This window comes from Tarenaya hassleriana, unplaced genomic scaffold, assembly GCF_000463585.1.
Source record: "Tarenaya hassleriana unplaced genomic scaffold, ASM46358v1 Cleome1, whole genome shotgun sequence".
Lineage (NCBI taxonomy): Eukaryota > Viridiplantae > Streptophyta > Magnoliopsida > Brassicales > Cleomaceae > Tarenaya > Tarenaya hassleriana.
The window spans coordinates 6,466,001-6,485,500 of NW_010960187.1; the positions used below are offsets into that span (position 1 = coordinate 6,466,001).

At 39.5% G+C, this 19,500-nt stretch overlaps 5 protein-coding genes across 10 annotated transcripts; 2 read left to right on the plus strand and 3 right to left on the minus strand.

The window, feature by feature from the left end:
• Positions 1 to 826: 826 nt before the first annotated feature.
• LOC104815330 (alcohol dehydrogenase-like 3) lies at positions 827 to 2,507 on the minus strand. Its single transcript, XM_019202472.1, has 6 exons — positions 2,418 to 2,507; positions 2,185 to 2,321; positions 2,040 to 2,089; positions 1,757 to 1,933; positions 1,041 to 1,136; positions 827 to 914 (listed from the first exon to the last, which is right to left on the minus strand). The coding sequence occupies exons 1-5, from the start codon at positions 2,458 to 2,460 to the stop codon at positions 1,130 to 1,132; spliced, it is 414 nt and encodes a 137-aa protein (XP_019058017.1). The 5' UTR covers positions 2,461 to 2,507; the 3' UTR covers positions 827 to 914; positions 1,041 to 1,129.
• Positions 2,508 to 3,286: 779 nt separating this feature from the next.
• LOC104815340 (polyadenylate-binding protein-interacting protein 11-like) lies at positions 3,287 to 6,447 on the minus strand. 4 transcript variants are annotated; one of them, XM_010543696.2, is made up of 10 exons: positions 5,679 to 6,447; positions 5,123 to 5,299; positions 4,952 to 4,996; positions 4,798 to 4,873; positions 4,592 to 4,704; positions 4,444 to 4,503; positions 4,282 to 4,329; positions 4,121 to 4,189; positions 3,825 to 3,886; positions 3,287 to 3,712 (listed from the first exon to the last, which is right to left on the minus strand). In XM_010543696.2, exons 1-10 carry the CDS (start codon positions 6,126 to 6,128, stop codon positions 3,655 to 3,657), a joined length of 1,158 nt encoding a protein of 385 aa, XP_010541998.1. In that variant the 5' UTR covers positions 6,129 to 6,447; the 3' UTR covers positions 3,287 to 3,654. The 4 variants fall into 4 exon arrangements, with proteins under 4 accessions (XP_010541998.1, XP_010542006.1, XP_010542013.1 ...); XM_010543704.2 differs by having other exon boundaries at positions 4,798 to 4,870; positions 5,679 to 6,444; XM_010543711.2 differs by having other exon boundaries at positions 5,123 to 5,230; positions 5,679 to 6,441.
• A 1,986-nt stretch (positions 6,448 to 8,433) lies between these two features.
• Positions 8,434 to 14,172, plus strand: LOC104815366 (ubiquitin carboxyl-terminal hydrolase 9-like). Of its 3 annotated transcripts, XM_010543748.2 has the most exons (16): positions 8,434 to 8,566; positions 8,683 to 8,763; positions 8,910 to 9,076; positions 9,557 to 9,769; positions 9,970 to 10,114; positions 10,274 to 10,333; positions 10,438 to 10,536; positions 10,774 to 10,865; positions 10,971 to 11,136; positions 11,231 to 11,371; positions 11,470 to 11,640; positions 11,746 to 12,003; positions 12,094 to 12,248; positions 12,350 to 12,880; positions 12,974 to 13,244; positions 13,562 to 14,172. In XM_010543748.2, exons 1-16 carry the CDS (start codon positions 8,459 to 8,461, stop codon positions 13,727 to 13,729), a joined length of 2,826 nt encoding a protein of 941 aa, XP_010542050.1. In that variant the 5' UTR covers positions 8,434 to 8,458; the 3' UTR covers positions 13,730 to 14,172. The 3 variants fall into 3 exon arrangements, with proteins under 3 accessions (XP_010542050.1, XP_010542035.1, XP_010542043.1); XM_010543733.2 differs by having other exon boundaries at positions 10,774 to 11,136; XM_010543741.2 differs by lacking the exon at positions 8,683 to 8,763 and having other exon boundaries at positions 10,774 to 11,136.
• A 152-nt stretch (positions 14,173 to 14,324) lies between these two features.
• LOC104815383 (glucan endo-1,3-beta-glucosidase 11) lies at positions 14,325 to 16,541 on the minus strand. The gene is made up of 3 exons (XM_010543761.2): positions 16,296 to 16,541; positions 15,025 to 16,187; positions 14,325 to 14,667 (listed from the first exon to the last, which is right to left on the minus strand). Exons 1-3 carry the CDS (start codon positions 16,348 to 16,350, stop codon positions 14,599 to 14,601), a joined length of 1,287 nt encoding a protein of 428 aa, XP_010542063.1. The 5' UTR covers positions 16,351 to 16,541; the 3' UTR covers positions 14,325 to 14,598.
• Positions 16,542 to 18,995: 2,454 nt separating this feature from the next.
• LOC104815392 lies at positions 18,996 to 19,475 on the plus strand. Its single transcript, XM_010543775.1, has one exon. The coding sequence runs from the start codon at positions 19,087 to 19,089 to the stop codon at positions 19,315 to 19,317; it is 231 nt and encodes a 76-aa protein (XP_010542077.1). The 5' UTR covers positions 18,996 to 19,086; the 3' UTR covers positions 19,318 to 19,475.
• The last annotated feature ends 25 nt before the right edge of the window (positions 19,476 to 19,500 follow it).

A 19,500-nucleotide genomic window follows, 5' to 3' on the forward strand; every position in this document is an offset into this window, starting at 1 on the left:
AAGAGTTTTGCCATCGCGAAGGAGCTTAAACGCGTCGTTTATCTGCTCGAAGGGAAGCTCGTTGGTTATGAAAGGTTCCAATTTCACTACCTGCACGTTTCATTTCATTAATTATCAAATAATTTGGAAACGATATATGATTTCAAGCCTTTAATTTTTAATTTAACTTTAGACTGTAAACTATTTAATTATAGGATTAGAATATATATAGCTCTCACTTTTTCTGCCAAAATAAATTTTAGAAATGATTTCTAATTAAATTTAGATCCTTATAAAAAAAAGTTATCTCCATTAGAAACATGGCTAATACCTATTTATAAAAAAAACATGGCTAATACTCATATATCACGATTTGTTGGTAGTCAGTTCTTTATATATATATGTATATATATAGACCCTTTGATTAATATAAAACAACAATTAATACCATTCCCAAAGTATGAATTTCCATCAGATTCTGAATCGAGTTCAAGGATTAAACCCATTCTGATGGTGTTACACATACTTACGACAATATTAACGTTTTTTCTTTTTCTTTTGGTAATCCGAAAGTTTACCGGGCCTTTAGTCCAACTACATCTTCCAGAGGATCGAGACAGTCCATGTGAAAACCCCTCCCCAACGAGGAATCGAACCGCCAAGCTCTCAATGCTTTGCACACCGCTGCTGACCACTCGCCCACAAATACGTTTTTTTCTTTAATGAATTGAAATGGTAAAATTTGAGTAATTTGAAGTGTAGAGAGACTGACCCCTTGCCTGCATTGACCGGCGAAATGTGGGAGCTGAGATTTGGGTTTGAAGCCGCCAAAGGTAGAGGCAGTGATGGTGCGGCCGTCGAAAAGCTCCATGGGATGAAGAGGCAGTGTTCTCGGCGTCGGGTATACGCCCACCAGCACCGTCGATCCCCCATCCCTGCAATCCATCTATCTCGCTTACATTAACTGACTGAGATCAGGTGATTTCATTCGCACCGGTTTGCATTAACCGTTTATTGAAAAAATACCGGTTATCGCTTATTACACGGCTGTATTTACTTACAGCTCGAGTTGATAAGAAGGCTTCGCGAAGAACATCAACGTTTCCTGTGCATTCGAAGCTGTAATCTACACCACCTCCTGTGACCTCCTTTATCCTCTGTTTATATGGCATGTAACGTCGAGTTACATGATATATATGTCTGTATATATATATGTATATACATATATATTGATGCATAGAATAGTTTTGTGGCCGATACAAGAGCTTCCCACACATGATTTCATTCTGATTTCAAAGTTTTTCTGGTGAGGAAAAAGTGTAATGTACCATGGACGTATTGACTGGTCATCCACATTAACGTCATGCATGATGCATATATATATATATATATATATATATGTAATCAAAGTTATATCAGTATATTGTCATTTCCCTCATTAGTGAAGGGTATGCAGCAAAAACAGATAAGATCGACACAATCTGTATACTGGACTTGTGTGTGTATCTGTGTGCGTGTATATATATATATATATATATATATATATATATATATCCGTGTGTGTTCGACTGTGCCTACAACACCTATGACGAAAATGGCCAGTTTTTCTTGTGTGTACGTGTAGGTGATATGTGTATGTGTGTGTATATATATGTGTATGAGAGAGGCATTGGGATCGATCTTGACGACACAAGCCGAGTCCAAAACCGTGTATTCGGTAAATGTAGAAGTGTTCAAGAAGTGAAAGATGGGTCGTGAGTCATCCTTGGTGAAGAACCTCGGGTTTCCATCGCTGACCATCACTTTCTTCATCGGATCCACCCGGTATTTCTCGCACAAGTTGCTATCTTTTTGCTTGCAGACCTCACATTCTCCGCATTCTCCATTGAATATCGGTATAACGTAGTCTCCTTCCTTTATATCTTCTACTCCTTCTCCTACGCTCTCCACAACCCTATAATCGTTATATATTGATCAGCATCTATGTCCAAGAAATGCATAGAAATGCATAGAGATTGAGTGTGTGTGTGTGTGTGTATAGGGAATTTGGAGCACGATACCCGACAGCTTCGTGGCCAAGAATCCGTGGAAATGCTCGTTGAGCTTCCTTCTTTGATACATAAACGTAATGTGAATAAAGGGCATATATATAGAACTTTAATAATCTCAATGGATTACGAGAGGTTTGATGTAAATCAGTTATACCTCTCCGGTCCAAGCACCAAGATCAGTATGGCAGATGGAGGAGTACAGGATCTTGAGACGAACCTCCGTTTTATGAGGAGGTTCAACGCAGACTTCTTGTATAACAAGCGGCTCTTTCGGGCCCCATGCCACGGCAGCTTCAAACAGATGAATGATGCATGTATATATAGTCATCACCATTCACATTTATACACACACACACATACACACACGAGTATGTATGAATTACTTACCTTTGCAAGTGATGATCTTCCCTCGAGTTTCAGCCATGTTCATATGCCTTGTTATCTTCTGAGCAATGTACGATTAGATGTAACAGTTTCAAATCCAGCTTTTTATGAGGAGTTATTAATAGTGATTTTGATTAAAGCCTATCATTTGATTTGATTATTACGAAACACAAGCAGCTGTTTTTTCTATGATGATAGTACTCGAGACCGCCTGTCCCTACCGACTCTTGCTAATAAATTAGCAAAGTTTACATATTCCAGTCATTTCCTTTTCTAACTAGCAATCTTGCTAACCTGGATCGGGTATCCGAGATTTTCGATTTTTGAATCTGAACGCCGAAAAACATCAAAATAAGGTTCTATACCTCAAAACAACATATATATATATATATATGTATATATTGCTGCGAAACTAACGATTTTTCTTTCATGTGGATGCATGGTAGGTTTACAAGGCATTAATACATGCATGCGTAACGTACATATGAATGGTAGGGGGTCCAGTCTTATTTAAAACGGCCAACCGTAGGTTGATGTGTACAATCAAAAGGTCATTCAATTATGGGAAAAGGGTAAAAAGGAGATTAGAAGATATTTTGTGTAGAACGAATTTCATGTGGATCTCTTAACCACCGAGGAACGAAATTATTGTGCGGAATAATAAATGATATGATGCATTAAAAAAAAAAAGGAAAGTTTTTTCATTATCGCAATCTCGGAGGTAGAATTCGATGTCTATTGAATCCATACACTAAACCCGCTTTCTCAATGGCAAACAAGTAGGACAGATGAGACATACATATATATATGTATATGTATATATGTATATGTACATATATCCACACACGCTTCATAATCTAAGTGATAATATCTAAAGCAAATGGGTATAGGGCCTCTCTCTCACTGCAAAAGCAAATGTTCCATAAATGTGTCCAAATGAGCCATGGCAAAAACGTAAAGACAATGTATGTGTATATATGTGTCATATACACACACACACACATCTCCAAAACCCTCGAGGTGGATTCTTGCTCCGTGTGTTCTGTTCTAAGTTCCAGACATTAAAACTACCCAAGAAGGAGATTACCAAAAGACTGGTTCCCAGGCAGAGACCAGAGTTGCAGACCATCTTTACATGGCAGTTTTTGTAAGAGAGAGAGAGAGAGAGAAAGAGGGAGATATATATATATATAGTCTAACAGGCATGTATATATATGTCTGGTGAACCTGCAGCTAAGTATCAGTGAAATGGATGTCTTGTGTGACGAGGACGAACAGGGGTCTTCGAGGGGCTCACCCTGATATAATTAACGACCATCAAAGAAACAAGAGCTGAAAATGTTACACGATCCATGTGGAAAAGAAAAGAGATATCGGAACCGAGCCGATGGGTTTTGTCTCTTCTCTTACCTTATCGGTAACGAACCCAGAACAACACCACTGCAGTTGAGAGCAGCTATTGCACTTTCTGCCTGAAACGACGCCGGAGAAAAGATTCTTAGAAGCTTGTTTGCTGTCATTTTCAGCATTAAAAGAATAAAACAGAGAGGAACTGATGGTGGGTCATATGAAAATCGATCCTTTACCACACAAACCTAATATGTGCTTTGAATCACAGCCTGTGGCGAGATTCATCGGTGAACTTTCTGAATTCTAGTTAATATGGAACACCGGTAAGCGATGAGTCGAGAAATTAACCCACTTACCATCACAAACTCTACGAAAGCAATACGAGTTGAGTGATGAAAGTCTCCCAGCAGCCTCAGGCAGTTCACCTGCATAACAGTTACCGGTATTCAAGCAGGTGAAAAAATGCGTTTTTTTGTTTCATCTTCATAGCAACTGTGTAGAGATAACCGTCACGAACCTCTCCACAAACAGACTCGAAAAAGAGCTTCACATCTGCTTGAGTGACCTGTAGTAAACACCATTGTATCATGCACCAGAAAGGAGATCATAACTCGGGTTGAACTTATATGACTAAAGACCATGAATCACTTATAACGAGAGAATGATATAAGGGAGACACCTTCTTGTCAATGTTAGTGCAGTAAATAGTCCTCGCACACATCTCACGTTCATCTTCGTTCTGAATCCAAACAGCAACAGATCATTTTCTGAGTCAAAGAACCGGAGCTATGCCTCGTAATCACACGAGTACAAGAAAAAAATCTCACCCTCGGTAAGAAGGTCGGGTTAACCGGTGCAATAGCCGTTTTGGAGGGCAGAACCCTAACCGGATAGAATCCCAGCATCGTCCCAGATAAGTCCAGAGCGGCCCTTGCACCCTCTACGAAATCAAACCACCAAGAAAAACATCACATAACCACCTGACAGACTGCTGCAGCATACAAAGTCAGACATTTAAAGTTCTTTCTGATACCTTCATCAGTGAACACGACAAAGGCAAAGCGAAGGACCGAGTTAGGGTCACCACATATACGGCAATCAACGACCTGCTAAAACTAAGCAGTTAACACAAAGCATGGCCCAAGCAAGACATGGAGTACCTATATAGACACCCCAAAGAGATTTACCTGTCCACAGCTGACAAACAAACCAGCAAGCTGCTCCTCAGTGACCTATATAGACCCGGACATACAAAAAATTTAATAAAAATAAATAAACTACATAGAAGTATAGATGGAAAGGTGCAAGAGATGGACAGTCCGAGAAGAATCCAAGAGGAAATGTTCAAGCTTTTTAACCTGATGGTCAATATCAGAGACATAGACAGTTCTCTGGATGATCTCTTCCCTTTGAGCTATGTTTGTCCGACTGTTGATCCTCCTTTGCCCTTGCCCGAAACTCTTCTTCTGCGAGAAAACAGTATGGGAGTCTCGCTGAAATGAAGAATACTTTGCATACAGCGTCCAAGGAAGCCGCTTAATGTGAAGGAAAAAACAAACAGAGCACATTCAAACAACAGAATTACAAGCTTTTCATATGCTTATCAAAACCAAAAACAGCCAGCTTTGGAGTTCCAGGAGGGAAAAGTGAGACAGAGACTTTGATCCATAACTTTGGATATCCCCAAACTCCTACCCAAAAATGGCGAAATCTACATCATAATCTCAAAACAACAGAGTCGGTGAAGGAAGGAAGAGACAAAGACGAAGCGCCCAGGAGGAAAACAACAAAGGATTTGTTCAGTACTAATGTCTATGCTATCGCAACTCCAAAACCATAGAATCATTTGGCGAAATTTACTTCACAAACGCCGAAATGACGCATGAGATAGAGAGAGAGAGACCGGAGTCTTACCCGTCGAAACCCGCCGTTGATGGAACCGTTTGCGGGGGCAGCAAAGCCGTAGTTGCCCATGAACGAGTTGAAGCCGGTGATGAAACCTCCATTGACGCCGTTAAATCCGTCAACGCCTTGCTTGACCAGCGATGGAGGAACAAACTCCTCAGCCATGGGGTTGAGCTTGGAGAAGAGCTCCTGAAGCTCCCTCATCTCGCGCTTGAAGCTCTCTCCGCCGCCGGCGCCGTCGGATCTCTCCACGTGCGGACCGATCTTGCCGTAGATGCCGCCTTGATCGTGTTGGAGAATTGTACCGCCGCCGTTCTGGTGAAAACCGAGCTCGATCCTCGATTGGTGGGCCTGGTCGTTGGAAGACAGGTTTGAGTCCTGACTCGCCACCGAAGACGGCGGTGACGAAGAGATCACGCCGGCCCCAGCATCAGCACCTCCGTTCTCAACGACCGCCATGATCAGAACTCGGAAAGCGAAAGACCCAGGAACGAACTCGAGAAAATTTCGGATTTTTCAAGGAGCCCACAACCGATCGAGCGAACTGAGAGAGATTTACGAACGAGAAAAAGAAAAAGGAGGAGAATCAGGCGATGGGTCTAACAGAACAGAGCCGCCATGGGAGAGAAAGAAGAGTAAAACCCGAGGATCACTAGGAATAAATGGATCGGTCAGATGATTAGCAGGCTCCTCGAGAACGGGAACATTGCAAGGAGATCAAACCCAAATGTGATTACTCATGGTTTTATTTTTAACTGCGGTTGAAATCAAAAATAGAGTCCATTCTTCGTTGTCTGAATCCCGAATCTACAATTCCTATTTCTAGTTTCCAAAATAAAATCTGAATTTATAGAGTTTCTACAAAAAAAAAAACAAAAAAAAAAACAAATGTATGCTCAGAGTTTATCTTTCACCACCGTGGAAATTAAAAAAACGATTGATAACCTTCCAAGGATTAAAAACATACAAGATTTTTTTTTTGTAAACTTGACGATTTATTAACTAGAATTACAACAACATTGAGTTTTTTTTAACGTTGCAACTCAAATATAAAACACCAAAGCAGTGTTTGATACAATATTTGCTAAAAGGACTACAAATTTTGATTTTGTTTCCTGGTAATAATGGTTATTGTTTATATATTTTTATGTAGTTGACTAAAAAATACAAATGTACAGAATTAAGCAGCATTTCGATATATGGGGCCATATGTAGAGGCATGGAATATATATGGCATCCAATAAGTTTTTTTTTTCTTTTGTCTTACATGTAGTTGCAAGCAAGCAGCATTTGTACGAAATTATAAATGTTTGTGTATTTGTTTATACGAAACAGATATTGACTTGATTCGTTGATCATTTTTATTTATAATGTAATTGGATAATAATAAATCCTTTATTACAAAATATAAATGTATTAGGACAAAGACATTTACTAATAATTTATTTTTCCAATGAGAAATTGGTGTGACTAATTAAAACCCTCACAACAGTGAGAGGTAGCTGTAACAGTTAATGCATACACAAAATTGTCTTACCTATATATATATATATATATATATATATACACACACACATAATTAAACGTGCAATGTGGCGCATGCCCGGTCGATGCTTAATCTAATTCTCTCCCCTTTCCAATTTTTTTTTATTGTTTTTTAATCGTCATCGTTCTTTTGCGTAATTTTTAAATATATTTAATATTCTTTATGGCTTAAATTAAACTTGTACGAATTTAAATTTGAATTCTTTCTTGTGTGTTAAATTTATGTTGAGGAAAAAAGGTGGCTAATTTGTAGTTACCAAAAAAATATGATGTCTATTTGAGGCATGAATGGGCTCGCCGGCTCCTTGACCGTGGTCCCATTTCCAACACTCTGGTTCAAACCACTGGTCACAAGATCCACTGTTTTTAACCTATAAAATAACAGTCTGGTTCGAGCCACTGGTCAGGACGAATTCGAGTGGAAAGAAAAGGAAGCAGGAAGACGATGCCATATTTTCTTTTGGAGTTTTTTAATCAATCACAATTAATTGTAACCAAACAAAACCTAACATTTCTTGACATGAAAAATATTATTTTCCAACAGTTGAAAACTTGATAAAATTGTTCGAAGATTAACAAAGTTTTTCGGTAATTTTTTTTTATCTAATTAGAAAATTATCCAAATCCCATGACTTTTATGCAAACAAAAAGAAACATGTTATTGAAAAATAAAATACAAAAATTAAATGAAAATGAAAGGAATAACTTTTATTTTTATTATCTTTTTTTTTCTTGTTACATTATAATGATTATACATTTATAATAAAAATTATTGAAAAACAAAAAAAAATGAGAAAAAACAAAAATAAGAAATATTTTATTCTCAATTAATATTGTCTTAAATTATTATCAATAATATCTAATCTATATATTTTGTTTCTATTTCAAATTTTCAATATATATATATATGGGGGTAAATTCAGTAAAAAAAAACAAATTATATGCTGGATTTGCTTTATACCAAAAAGAAGAACATACGAATCACATTGTCACAATACCAAATCCCCACAGATTTACGCCACCTGATGATGAAATCTTACGGCCAAAGGGAAGTAAAATACTTTGCCCTTTCCCTATTTCTCCATTGCTTCCCAAAGCTTGTAACTTTTTTTTTTTAATAAATGAAATGAAAACGGCATATAAATTCATTCTTCTACAAGACAGCCATCATATATTTGTATAAATAAATGTATATGCACGCATACAAATCATATTATATATATAAAAAAGAAAAATGATTGAAAATGGTGCTTCGGATTGGTCGTTTATTGGAGGCGATCACAGGCCATAAAAGGGATCGTGAATCCAACAAAAGCTTCTCCCCTTACATATGTCGAATTCTCTCCTCGGCGGTTCGATTTCTCTCTCTCTCTCTCTGTATTTTTCTCCTCAAATCTAGGGTTCCTCCGAATATCCCTTTCCCTTTCTTTGATTGAATTCTTTTTGTCGTAATTTGTTGCTTTGACAGAGGAAAAAGTTCTCTCTCGGTTTTTCTGGACTTGGGTTTTCCTCAATTTCTCGATTTTTGTCGGCTCCATCCAATCCCACTGTACGTTTAACCGGTCGTTTTTCTGTTCTCGTTGAATTTCCGGCGATTCCGATTCAAATCTCGAATCTTGCTCTCGTGATCGGTGTTTTTCGCTTTCTTGATTCATTGGATCTTGACCCTTTTCTCGTCGTTGGTTGCTTTTGCAGTGTGATTCGCCGACGATGACGATCCCTGATTCCGGATTCATGACGGACAATGGAGACTGCGATTTGCCGCGCACTCCCGAGGAAGAGAGACGTATCGTGACGGAGCTTGCGAGCGAATCAGATGTCAATTTGATGGAGGGAAACTTGTATTTCGTGATCTCCAACAGGTCTTCTACTTTTCTTATTCCGAATTCTTTAGCAATGTGATCTTGTTTGTTGGCGGTTGCAAATTTGCAATATACATATACTTCTTAGAAGTTGAAGGATTTCTATTTTTACTTGATTTTACTTAAAAAGTGTTTACTGGGTTCATAATCTTAGCAGGATATCACGCATACTTTCTGAGCAGCGTTTAATCCACAGTTGCTAGTTCTTGTGCTAATTTCCTCAAGAGGAATTTGTTGTTGTTGCTGATCACTTCCTTGTTCAAATCTAGGATGGCATTAGATCATGTGTGATTTTCATCAGTTCGAAAAACCTTTCCGAGCAAGATTTGTTTCGGATCATGTATTATTGGTCCCTCCCTTTATGAAGACAATGTTTGTGTTTGTCTCAAGTTTAGATATGCGTTTCTCCTTCCCTGTTTTTTCCATTCCTGTATATCTCACCCACTTCTAGTTGTGTTTAATATCTCTGTGTCAGTGCAGATGGTACAGAAGCTGGCAAAGATATGTAGGCTTATCAACTGATGAATGTCCAAGTGGAGAGCCTTCGGAGGTTACAAGGCCTGGACCAATTGACAATTTTGATATTGTTGAAAGTGGAAGCGATACTAGTGATCCACAGCTTCGTAGGATGTTAGAGGAAGGGATTGACTATGTCCTAGTTCCTCAAGAAGTTTGGACAAAACTTGTAGAATGGTGATTTTTCTGTCTGTCGTTTACAGTATATAATGTGGAAATCATTCTGTAAATAACTGTCTTGCTTGTGAAACTAGCTGTTGTGGATGTCATTAAGGCTATAGAACTCATTTATTCTCTTAGCTTATGTTCTTGTTCTTCTCTTGCATCTGTGGTTACTGGTTATGAGGCTTTGCTTAATCAGATTCTGTATTATCCAGGTATAAAGGAGGTCCTCCGTTACCAAGGAAGATGATCTGCCAAGGGTTTTACAGTAAGAGTTATAGCGTAGAAGTTTACCCACTCTGTCTTACATTGACTGATGGACGAGATGGTAGTGACACTGTTATAAGGTTGAGCAAGCAGGTATATAATCTTCTCATACCAGAGTTTTTCTTGCTCTTTGCTGTATTCATCCTCCTTAAACCATCTTTGGGTGTGCTTTCCAGAGCCAAAGGCTGTCTTTGTTTTAACTATATTACCCCATCTATGTCCCACTTTTTATATGGATTGTTGATGTGCCAGGCTTTTGTAACTGACCTTTATGCGAAGGTGTGTGCCCTTAAAGGGGTAGCACAAGAAAAGGTGCATATTCGAAGTTTTCCACTTTTCCTTTTTGTTGTCGATGAGATATCCCGTCATGTAATTCAGAGATTTTATCTTTGCTTTGTTTGTATATGTAAAAGCAGGCTCGAATCTGGGATTACTTCAATAAGCAGAAAGGTGTACTCTTGGAACCGTCATCTAATAAGAGCTTGGAGGAGTCGAGCCTTCAAATGGACCAACATGTAAGTATCTAGAAAATCGGATCTTTTATTCTTTGGTAGGATCTTCCTTAGCACATATCTGATTGAGCTGAACTCTTTGGATAGATTCTTCGTTATGTTCGTCTAGACTTTCTTCTAGATATTTTGTTCTTCATTTCTCCCTTTTTGAGATTTTATGCGGTTAATGAATGAACCCTCATTTCTGCTCGGTTTCAATTTTGTATTTGTTTATGGATCGATTCTTTTCATTCCACGCAGATTCTTTTGGAAGTTGATGAGCCCTCTTCTTCTCAATATAGTACAGGCGCAACGGGAAATGATTTAGCTCTGGTACCTCTAGAACCTTCAAGGTCAACTGTTACGATTGCTGGGGGTCCTACCTTATCCAATAATCACTCAAATAGCTCAAACTTTAGTTTCTTTCGGAAAAGTTCATCTGAAAATGATGTCTGTAGTCTTGGCAAAGGTGAGAGAGGGGGTCTAGCTGGACTTCAGAATTTGGGAAATACTTGCTTCATGAATAGCGCTCTTCAGTGTTTGGCCCATACACCACCAATCGTTGAATATTTCTTGCAAGATTACAGTGATGACCTAAATACACAGAATCCCTTGGGAATGTGTGTAAGTGTTTCATGGATTTCATATTTTTTGTTGGTCTTTATGTGAGACTGTTCACATGCAATTTAAATATAATCTCTAACGCTTAGCTACCCAGGGTGAACTTGCTCTTGCATTTGGAGAGTTGTTGAGGAAATTGTGGTCATCTGGACGGAATGCAGTTGTACCACGCACTTTTAAGACAAAACTTGCTCGATTTGCTCCACAGTTTAGTGGCTATAATCAGCATGATTCTCAAGTAAGTCATTTTTGCTGGTCTTGACTTCCCCTTAGACGTTAGAAACTTTTTTTTTTAATTTTCCTTGTGTATCATCTATCAAATCACATTCGTATCAGGAACTGCTTGCTTTCCTATTGGATGGCCTGCATGAAGATTTGAACAAGGTAAAACGAAAACCTTACATTGAGGCTAAAGATTCAGATGGTCGTCCAGATGAAGAAGTTGCGGAAGAGTGTTGGAACTATCACAAGGCCCGAAATGATTCTGTTATAGTTGATGTCTGCCAAGTGAGAATTGTTCTTACAGCTTTTGATTTCCTTTCCCCTTGAATTTTAACTTTCTGAGTTTTTTATCCTTTCATGACAGTTTATGTCGTATGGACTTCTGTTCAGGGACAATACAAGTCAACACTGGTTTGCCCAAACTGTGGAAAGATTTCTATCACCTTTGACCCATTCATGTACTTGTCACTGCCATTACCATCAACTCTTACTCGATCAATGACAGTGACAGTGTTTTATGGTGATGGAAGCCACCTGCCAATGCCGTACACTGTAACAGTTCCTAAGCATGGTTCTTGTAGAGATCTCAATGTTGCCTTAGGCACTGCATGCTGCTTAAACAATGACGAGAGCCTTCTGCTTGCTGAGGTATCGCTTTTAACCCGACCCTTTTCTTATATATCCTTGTTGCTCTTTTTGTTTCAAAGTCATAACTATAGCGTGAGATTATCTTCCCAGGTCTATGATCACAAGATCTTTAGATATTTTGAGAATCCCTTAGAGTCATTGAGCGTAATAAAAGATGATGAGCATATTGTGGCATATCGGTTTAACCAGACACAGAAAGGGTTGGGAAAAGCCAAACTCGAAATCCTTCACGGAAGGCAGGAAAGGTTAGCATAGTTGTTTATTTGTTGTTCAAGAGAACCATTCTTCCTCTTTCTCTGGAGGTGGGTTTCTATGAAGTATGAATTAAAACTTCCTGGTTTGGCAGGTCTATTTTGGAGAGCTCTAGAGGTGGAGACATGATGTTTTTTGGCACTCCTCTTGTCACTTATATCAATGCAGAACCACTAAGTGGAACTGACATTGAGGCAATCGTCTCTAGATTGCTTTCACCTTTACAGCGGGTTCATACATCATCTAAAGTCAATAACGGAAAAGAAAACGGCTATCTTCCTGAAGCTGATGATGAATTACCTGGAAGCTTCTCATCTACAGATACTGAGTTAGAGGATGCAACTGATGGAGAATTATCCTTCAGATTATTCTTGACGGACGAACGTGGTTTGAACGTCGAGCCACTTCAGTCTGAGTCTGTTGTGAATCCGGGAAGTATTACAAGGGTTTGGGTTGAGTGGAATGAGAACGAGCAGGAAAAATATGACAGCTGCTACTTAAATGACCTGCCAGAGGTCCACAAAACAAGTTTCTCCGCGAAGAAAACAAGACAAGAAGCTATATCTTTGTTTTCATGCTTAGAAGCCTTTTTAGCAGAGGAACCTCTGGGACCAGATGATATGTGGTACTTAATCGTCACTTGAATTCGTGACTGTATCAGCTGAACCAAGCAATTATGATTTGGGCTTTTGACAGTTTTGTTATTGTCCTGAACCAGGTATTGCCCACATTGCAAGGAGCATAGACAAGCCAGCAAAAAGCTAGACTTGTGGAAGTTGCCAGATATTCTTGTGTTCCACCTGAAACGATTCACGTATAGCAGATATCTGAAGAATAAGATTGATACATTTGTCAATTTCCCAATTCACGATCTAGACTTGAGGAAGTATGTAAAAAACAAGGACGGTGAGGCATACGTTTATGAGCTGTATGCTGTTAGCAATCATTACGGTGGCCTGGGCGGTGGTCATTACACTGCATATGCTAAGGTTGGTGGCTTGATCTCCCGTCGTTATTCTGATTTTGCTTTCCTCTGTCTCACTGTCAGAATAGTTTTACTCTGTCGGTTATGTCCTTTTCTTTTGTTCCACTTTATGACATTTGTGAATGTATGTGTCACCATTGTTGTAAAAAAAATAGACAAGTCGCCCAACCTTCATGTTGTCATATTCGTGCATGCTTTGTCAACATCATAAAAGTTACAGAGTTACTTAATCATCAATTTTTTTTTTGTCACATTTGTGCATATGCATATTCATATGCCTTTAATGGCTTCTTTCCTAACAATGGTTGGCTGTTCCTGCAGTTGATTGATGACAACCAATGGTACCATTTCGATGACGGCCATGTTTCTCCCGTAAGTGAATCTGAAATCAAGACCTCGGCTGCATACGTGTTGTTCTATCAAAGGGTGAGAGATGAATCCCTGACTGGTCGGTCTGTCGAGACGTCGAGGAGCGCAGACTTGGATTAGGTGGAAAAAGGCTTTAACTTCCACAACACGAGTTTGCTGCCCTGTTGAAGATTCATCATCAGACTGATAATGGACTTGCACAAGTTCGATGCTTTGTTGAAGATTCATTGGTCTCAGCTCACTGTCACAGGTGGGTGACCCTATTCTTTCTTTGTTAAGACAGTCCTCTTGGTTAAAAAGAGAAAGTATGATAATAGAGAGGGGGCTTCGGATAGTGTAAAACCCGAAACTGTTATATGTGTGGTTTTGGGGTAAGACAGAAAAAGGGTAGGTAGGTTTAGCTTCTGAGAATGTTTTACTTTCTGGGCTGTAAGTGATAAGAACAGCAAGTGGTGGTTTAGAGATGGGAGAAACACTTGTTGTTTTGGGATGTGCAATATATAAGATACTACTAAGCAGTTGTTGTTATGAGCAAATGATGCATAAAGCTGCTGAATTCTGAAGAGAGGGTATTCTTTCACAAAGTTATGAAGCTTTATATATATATATATGTATGATAGTGGGTCGTCTTGCCTTTACATCATAGGCGGACCAATGTCACATTAATTGCGTGACTTGTAAAATGATACATGGATTCATTATTGTCTAATGAAGAGAAACGAAATGGAATACTGTTATTATTGACCCGAAAAAATACAGATGTGAATTCGTGGGGGGGAGATAATGTATTCATCCCATAGTTCGTGACACAAAATGGGCAATGAGTGCATAATGAATTATCTAAATGAGGAAAAAAAAAATAGAATTGTTTAGAAAAAGAAACACCGAATTAGCCGTTAGAACAAAAACAAACAAACAAACTCGAAGGGTCTGTAAAAAGACGCAGACTTTGGACAGAAGCAAAGCACTTGAACCCTTGTTTTGTTCGCTCAAAGAAGCAAAAGGGGTACAATTACAAACGAAAGGGCCCCTCCGACCCCAATCACTTTCCTTTTCCCCTGCAAATGGCAAAGCATCTCACTTTCTTTTAGATTCTCTTATTCGTTTACTATTTTGCAATCTAAATCATTCTATGTAATCTATAAACTTTTCAAAAGCAGCATCCAAAAATTTTCAGGAGATGAATTAGAAAATCTCTTGTCGTTGTAATCAACGGAATATCATGATTTGGGTGTTGCAAAATCATTAAATCAATCACAAGTTAATTACACATTGCCCATATTTAAAATAAAAAAAAAAACTAAATCTTGTAATATTCTGATCTCAATTTAGACTATACTCGCACTGAATCTAATCGGAAACAATAATAATAAAAAAGATCGAAACTTTGACGGTGAAAATGCATAGAGGCTTACCGGAGAAGACGAAATGGACAGATAACCGGTCGACGAGCTCTCCTGCGCCACCGGCGTCTTGTCTCCTCCTCCTCCACCGGACCCTCCGCCGGATCCACCGGTGATCCCTCCTCCTCCGGATGCGGTGCTGCTGCTGTTACCGCCGCCCCCTCTGACGACGTCGTTTAGAGTGAAACCGAGGGAATACGCCGGAGTACCGTCGGGCTTGAAGAGGCCGTAGTTTTTCTCCGAGGTGGGACCGGGCTTCATGTTCTCGTTGAAGAGCGCGAAGACGTAGACGTCGAGGTCGCTGGTCGGCCGGAGGGGCGTTTTGGTCTTTTTGCCCATCATCATCTTCATCAGGTTCCCGTTGTACCTCCTCGCATTCTCCGGCGTCGCTCCGAACTCGTCGGCGTCTCCCTTTGACGGCCAACCAGTCTCCGATATCTGAACTCGCAGCGACCTGTAACCCGCCGCCGACAACGCCGAGTACACCGCGTCGATCTGAGCGAACAACATGTTGTCGTAGTGGAGATTCGTCGCCGGATCCACCACCCCTTGATTCGGCTGAAACAGCACGAAATCGAGCGAGACCTGTTTAGGGTTCGCTTTGTAGGCGAAGAACGGGTACGCGTTGATCAGGAAAGGCGACCCGGTTTTCCGGTGGAACTCGAGGATGGGTTTCAGGCAGCCGACGAGATCCTGTTGGAATTCGCCGGCGGAGGGCGGAAAAGATGTCTGGAGGATGGAGAGGGAGTGGGCGGTGGTGACGGCGACTCGCTTGTCGAGGCCGGCGGCGACAAGGGCGGAGCGGACGCCCTGCATCGCCGGTACGAGGTTGTCGGTGAGGGAGGTGTCGTTCAAGGTGAGGACCTCGTTGCCGACGGTGATGCAGGTGATGTTTGTCGCCGGCAAAAATGGCGAGATGTTCTGTTTGACCCAAGACAGTGCCTTTGCAGGATCTCGCATCTTGGACAAGTACTCGTTGCCGAGACCGACGATGAACTCGACGCCAGAGCCGGCGAATGCTTTCAGGATCTCTGGGTTTGTGTCATAGAGCTTCACTTTGGTCGCTCCGATGGATTTCACCAACGGGACTACGTCTTCCGGCGACGGAAGGTTATCGCCGATCTGACCGTAGTTCACTCCGATAGAAAACGCCGTCGCCGGAAAAATCACCGCCACTGCATCACATTGTGACAAAACGACGACGTATCAGTCAACAAGAATACTCAAAAAGCTGAAAGATTCAGAAAAACTGGAGAAAGCAGAGAGGGTTGAAGGAATGCAACCTGAGAGGAGGAATAGGAGAGAGGAAGAACAATGGAAGCTCTTTATGAACTCCATTGGAGAGCGACTGATGCAGCTTGGAAATCACAGGAATGGCGGCGAGGGAAATCTGGGACGAAACCGGAGAGACAGAACTGAACCGATGATGTCGGGATCCAAGATCGGAACAAGTGAGTCGAGTTTGAGTTGAAAAGTGGAGTTTGTAGAAGCGTCGTAGTTCAGTGAGCCGGAGATTATTAATTATCATTACTAATTTACTATGATTGATCATAGATTTAAGATTTGATTATTATAAATTCGGGATTTGGATTTATTATATTTAAATCATAAATCAAAGGTTAAAGAATATAAAACCGCGCCATGTCATATTTCTTTATTTGAAGTCTCGCCAAATTCTTTAAAACTATTTATTAATAATAAGTTAATATTATAATCTAATACAAATAGATTAAAAAAACTAGAATACATCCAAGGATTATTTTTTTTTAAATCCATATATTGCTATTCCTTCATTTTCTTTCTATAGAAAAATATATATGAACATATATCGTCCGAAATAATATGAATAAGTTTATTATCATTCGAATGTATATTATCTGAAATAATGTAGAATGAAGACTTTATTATAAAAATGTAAAATTGTATCTTGAATGATGTGATTACGTGAATTTGCACCCTCCATTGTTATTGAATATGATAAAAGAATCTAAGAGAGCATCGAAGAAAAAGAAAAAAGTCGAAAAAAAAAAACAAATCTTCACATGGAAGCAACAGTCATTGAAGTTTGCCTTTTTTATTTCTTTTTAGGAAACTGACAAACTCACCGAAAGTCGGGCTCTATTTTCAACCATTTTCAGAATAATCACATCACATAAACATCTATTACCGTTATTTATTAGATTCGATTTATTTTAATTTTTTAATTGTTATATTTCTTATTTATTTCGAATAATTTAAATTTGTCACATATATATTTTATTTCTATAAATATTATACAATTAATCTAAAATAATATTATTTTTAAATGCCTATCATAATCCAAACATTGCACACTTTTAGTGTTACAACTCAACTTCGCATGTAATGATGTCTACACTGCAAGGAGTTTTGAATCCATTAGTAGCATTATGCAATTTACGAGATAATAATCACATTTCCACTCTCTTATGATGAGCTTAATCATAACTTAAACGCTTTAGTATATACTAATATTAATGATTACATGTATTATTAAAAATACTCGTATTTACATAAAAAAAAATACTCGTATACACCATCAGCTCTAACATACTATATTACCTATATATATATATATATATATAATAACAAATAGTAACATTTACGTTAGAATTCCAAAAGTCATCCACAGGTTCTAACATTCCTACTACTTGAATCTTCCGCAGACAAGACACACAACAGAAAGCATGAACTGAGCTGGCTTTGTCTCATGGTGTTGCGACGTTTTCCTTAGCGAGAGGAGCAATCTCTTCGCCCTCGGTCCCGGCCTGGCTTGGCTTAGTGTTCTTGAAAACAGTCTTGATGTTCCGATGGCAAAGCGAAAAGATTCAAACTTTCGATCGAATTGAAGAAAGAAGATCACCGACCTTCCAGGAGAGGTCCTGGGCCATGCAGTTCTGAATCAGGTATTGGGGCGTGCAGGGTGAAGAAAAAGATTGCGATTTTCTTCCGTACACTGCTATGGCTCCGGTCACTGTTGCTGATACCGCACTCGCATCAGCCGGGTCCACGACTTCACACTGATCGGAACTCCTTCATTACCCATATTAAAAAAGGTGGCAACTTGTTCATGACCCATGTCTTCTTCGGCTGTGTCCACCAATAAAATGCCACCTGCAAAACGAGCGGGCTGATGATATTGGACGCGACCCTTTGGTATAAGCCTCGCCAGTTGACTGAAATGGCCGAAGACGAAGAAAACTTAAAATGGGCTTTGTTTAGACATTTCGTCAAAAGAAACATAGATGGGCTTTGACGTAAGCAAGCATGCAGAGGACAAACTTAGTTTTCCGCCTATTTTGACTTCGAAACTGGAGTTTTCTTCAAGAGAGTTCGGGGTTTAAGATATAAACCATGTACATGCACTAACACTTACGGTTAAAATGGAAAAATGAATATGTGATAGAAATAAAATAAGATTTGAGATATTTGTTAGATAAAAAGGCCCTTATGATTTTGCGCTTGCGAAAGGTGCTGAACAACATGCATGACTAAATTCGTATGCGAGTTTCCAAGTTTTGTATTTTGGCTTTGGAATAAATAGTGTAAGTGCTGGGCCCCACTACGGCTGATGTCAGAGAGACACAATCTACCAAGTTGGACCGAGATCTTGCCTTTGATCGCAGTTGGGCGCGTACACTCCACCGCCTCCTCTTATACGGACGATTTTTACGCTATTTGTTATTAAATTATTGAATAAAAAAATTGTTGATTAATCTCCATTTACTTGTAGATTAGGATACGAAACTATTAGAAAATTATAGTTTTTTTTTTTTTTACAATTTGCCTTATCTCACGCGCAAATAGAGGCAAAGTCCACAAGTCTCTGGCTCTTCGAGAACACGCAAATTCCCAAGCAAAGGGAAGCAACTTGGTTCGTGGACCCCACCAAGGATTCTTCAACACGGTCAAGGGTCAAAGCTTCGTCTCTCTCTGTACATATATATAAGGCCCTTCTCCTCCATCATCATTCATCCTCGTCTAAAACACAACAAAGATTTTCTCAAATTCAGATTCCTCTCGGGAGTTCAGATTCTTGATTTCGATTAATCGAAGATGAATTCGATGTTCAGTTCGTTCGACGCTCTCTGCGCGGAGCTCATGGGCATGAAAATCGCTGCCGCGTCTGCGTTTAGCGGTTGCTCTGAACGCAACGCTGCAGCTGCCGGCGATCAATCCGCGACGCAGAAGACTGATAAGAAGAAGACGCGTTCGCTGCAGAAGACTCCGCGTTTCGCTCCGGAGCTCGACGGCCTTCACTGCTTCGAGACCATCATCCCTTCTTGATTCGATTCTTTCACGGACACCAAAGACGATTTTTTTTTATATATGATTAGTTTGTCTGAAACTGGGTTCCTGTATTGTTCTTGCTCTCCGATTCGTTATGCGTATACGATGAAATTCGTTATAGAATTCGAATACCTAATCACTATTTGATTCGATTCGTTCCTTTCTTCTTCCTCTTGATTC

Excerpts from the sequence above, each read along its gene's own strand:
- LOC104815330 (XM_019202472.1), bottom strand. The coding sequence starts at position 2,460 with ATGAACATGGCTGAAACTCGAGGGAAGATCATCACTTGCAAAG. Across the intron at positions 2,322-2,417 it reads GAAGATCATCACTTGCAAAG|CTGCCGTGGCATGGGGCCCG; the intron begins GTAAGTAATTCA and ends ATCTGTTTGAAG. Across the intron at positions 2,090-2,184 it reads TTGGTGCTTGGACCGGAGAG|AAGGAAGCTCAACGAGCATT; the intron begins GTATAACTGATT and ends TATGTATCAAAG.
- LOC104815340 (XM_010543696.2), bottom strand. The coding sequence starts at position 6,128 with ATGGCGGTCGTTGAGAACGGAGGTGCTGATGCTGGGGCCGGCGTGATC. Across the intron at positions 4,997-5,122 it reads TCTCTGATATTGACCATCAG|GTCACTGAGGAGCAGCTTGC; the intron begins GTTAAAAAGCTT and ends GGGTCTATATAG. Across the intron at positions 3,713-3,824 it reads CTGGGTTCGTTACCGATAAG|GGTGAGCCCCTCGAAGACCC; the intron begins GTAAGAGAAGAG and ends TAATTATATCAG.
- LOC104815366 (XM_010543733.2), top strand. The coding sequence starts at position 8,459 with ATGGTGCTTCGGATTGGTCGTTTATTGGAGGCGATCACAGGCCATAAA. Across the intron at positions 11,372-11,469 it reads ATAATCAGCATGATTCTCAA|GAACTGCTTGCTTTCCTATT; the intron begins GTAAGTCATTTT and ends CATTCGTATCAG. Across the intron at positions 13,245-13,561 it reads ATTACACTGCATATGCTAAG|TTGATTGATGACAACCAATG; the intron begins GTTGGTGGCTTG and ends CTGTTCCTGCAG.
- LOC104815383 (XM_010543761.2), bottom strand. The coding sequence starts at position 16,350 with ATGGAGTTCATAAAGAGCTTCCATTGTTCTTCCTCTCTCCTATTCCTC. Across the intron at positions 16,188-16,295 it reads TCTCCTATTCCTCCTCTCAG|TGGCGGTGATTTTTCCGGCG; the intron begins GTTGCATTCCTT and ends AATGTGATGCAG. Across the intron at positions 14,668-15,024 it reads TGTCCATTTCGTCTTCTCCG|GGGAAAAGGAAAGTGATTGG; the intron begins GTAAGCCTCTAT and ends TGCCATTTGCAG.
- LOC104815392 (XM_010543775.1), top strand. The coding sequence starts at position 19,087 with ATGAATTCGATGTTCAGTTCGTTCGACGCTCTCTGCGCGGAGCTCATG.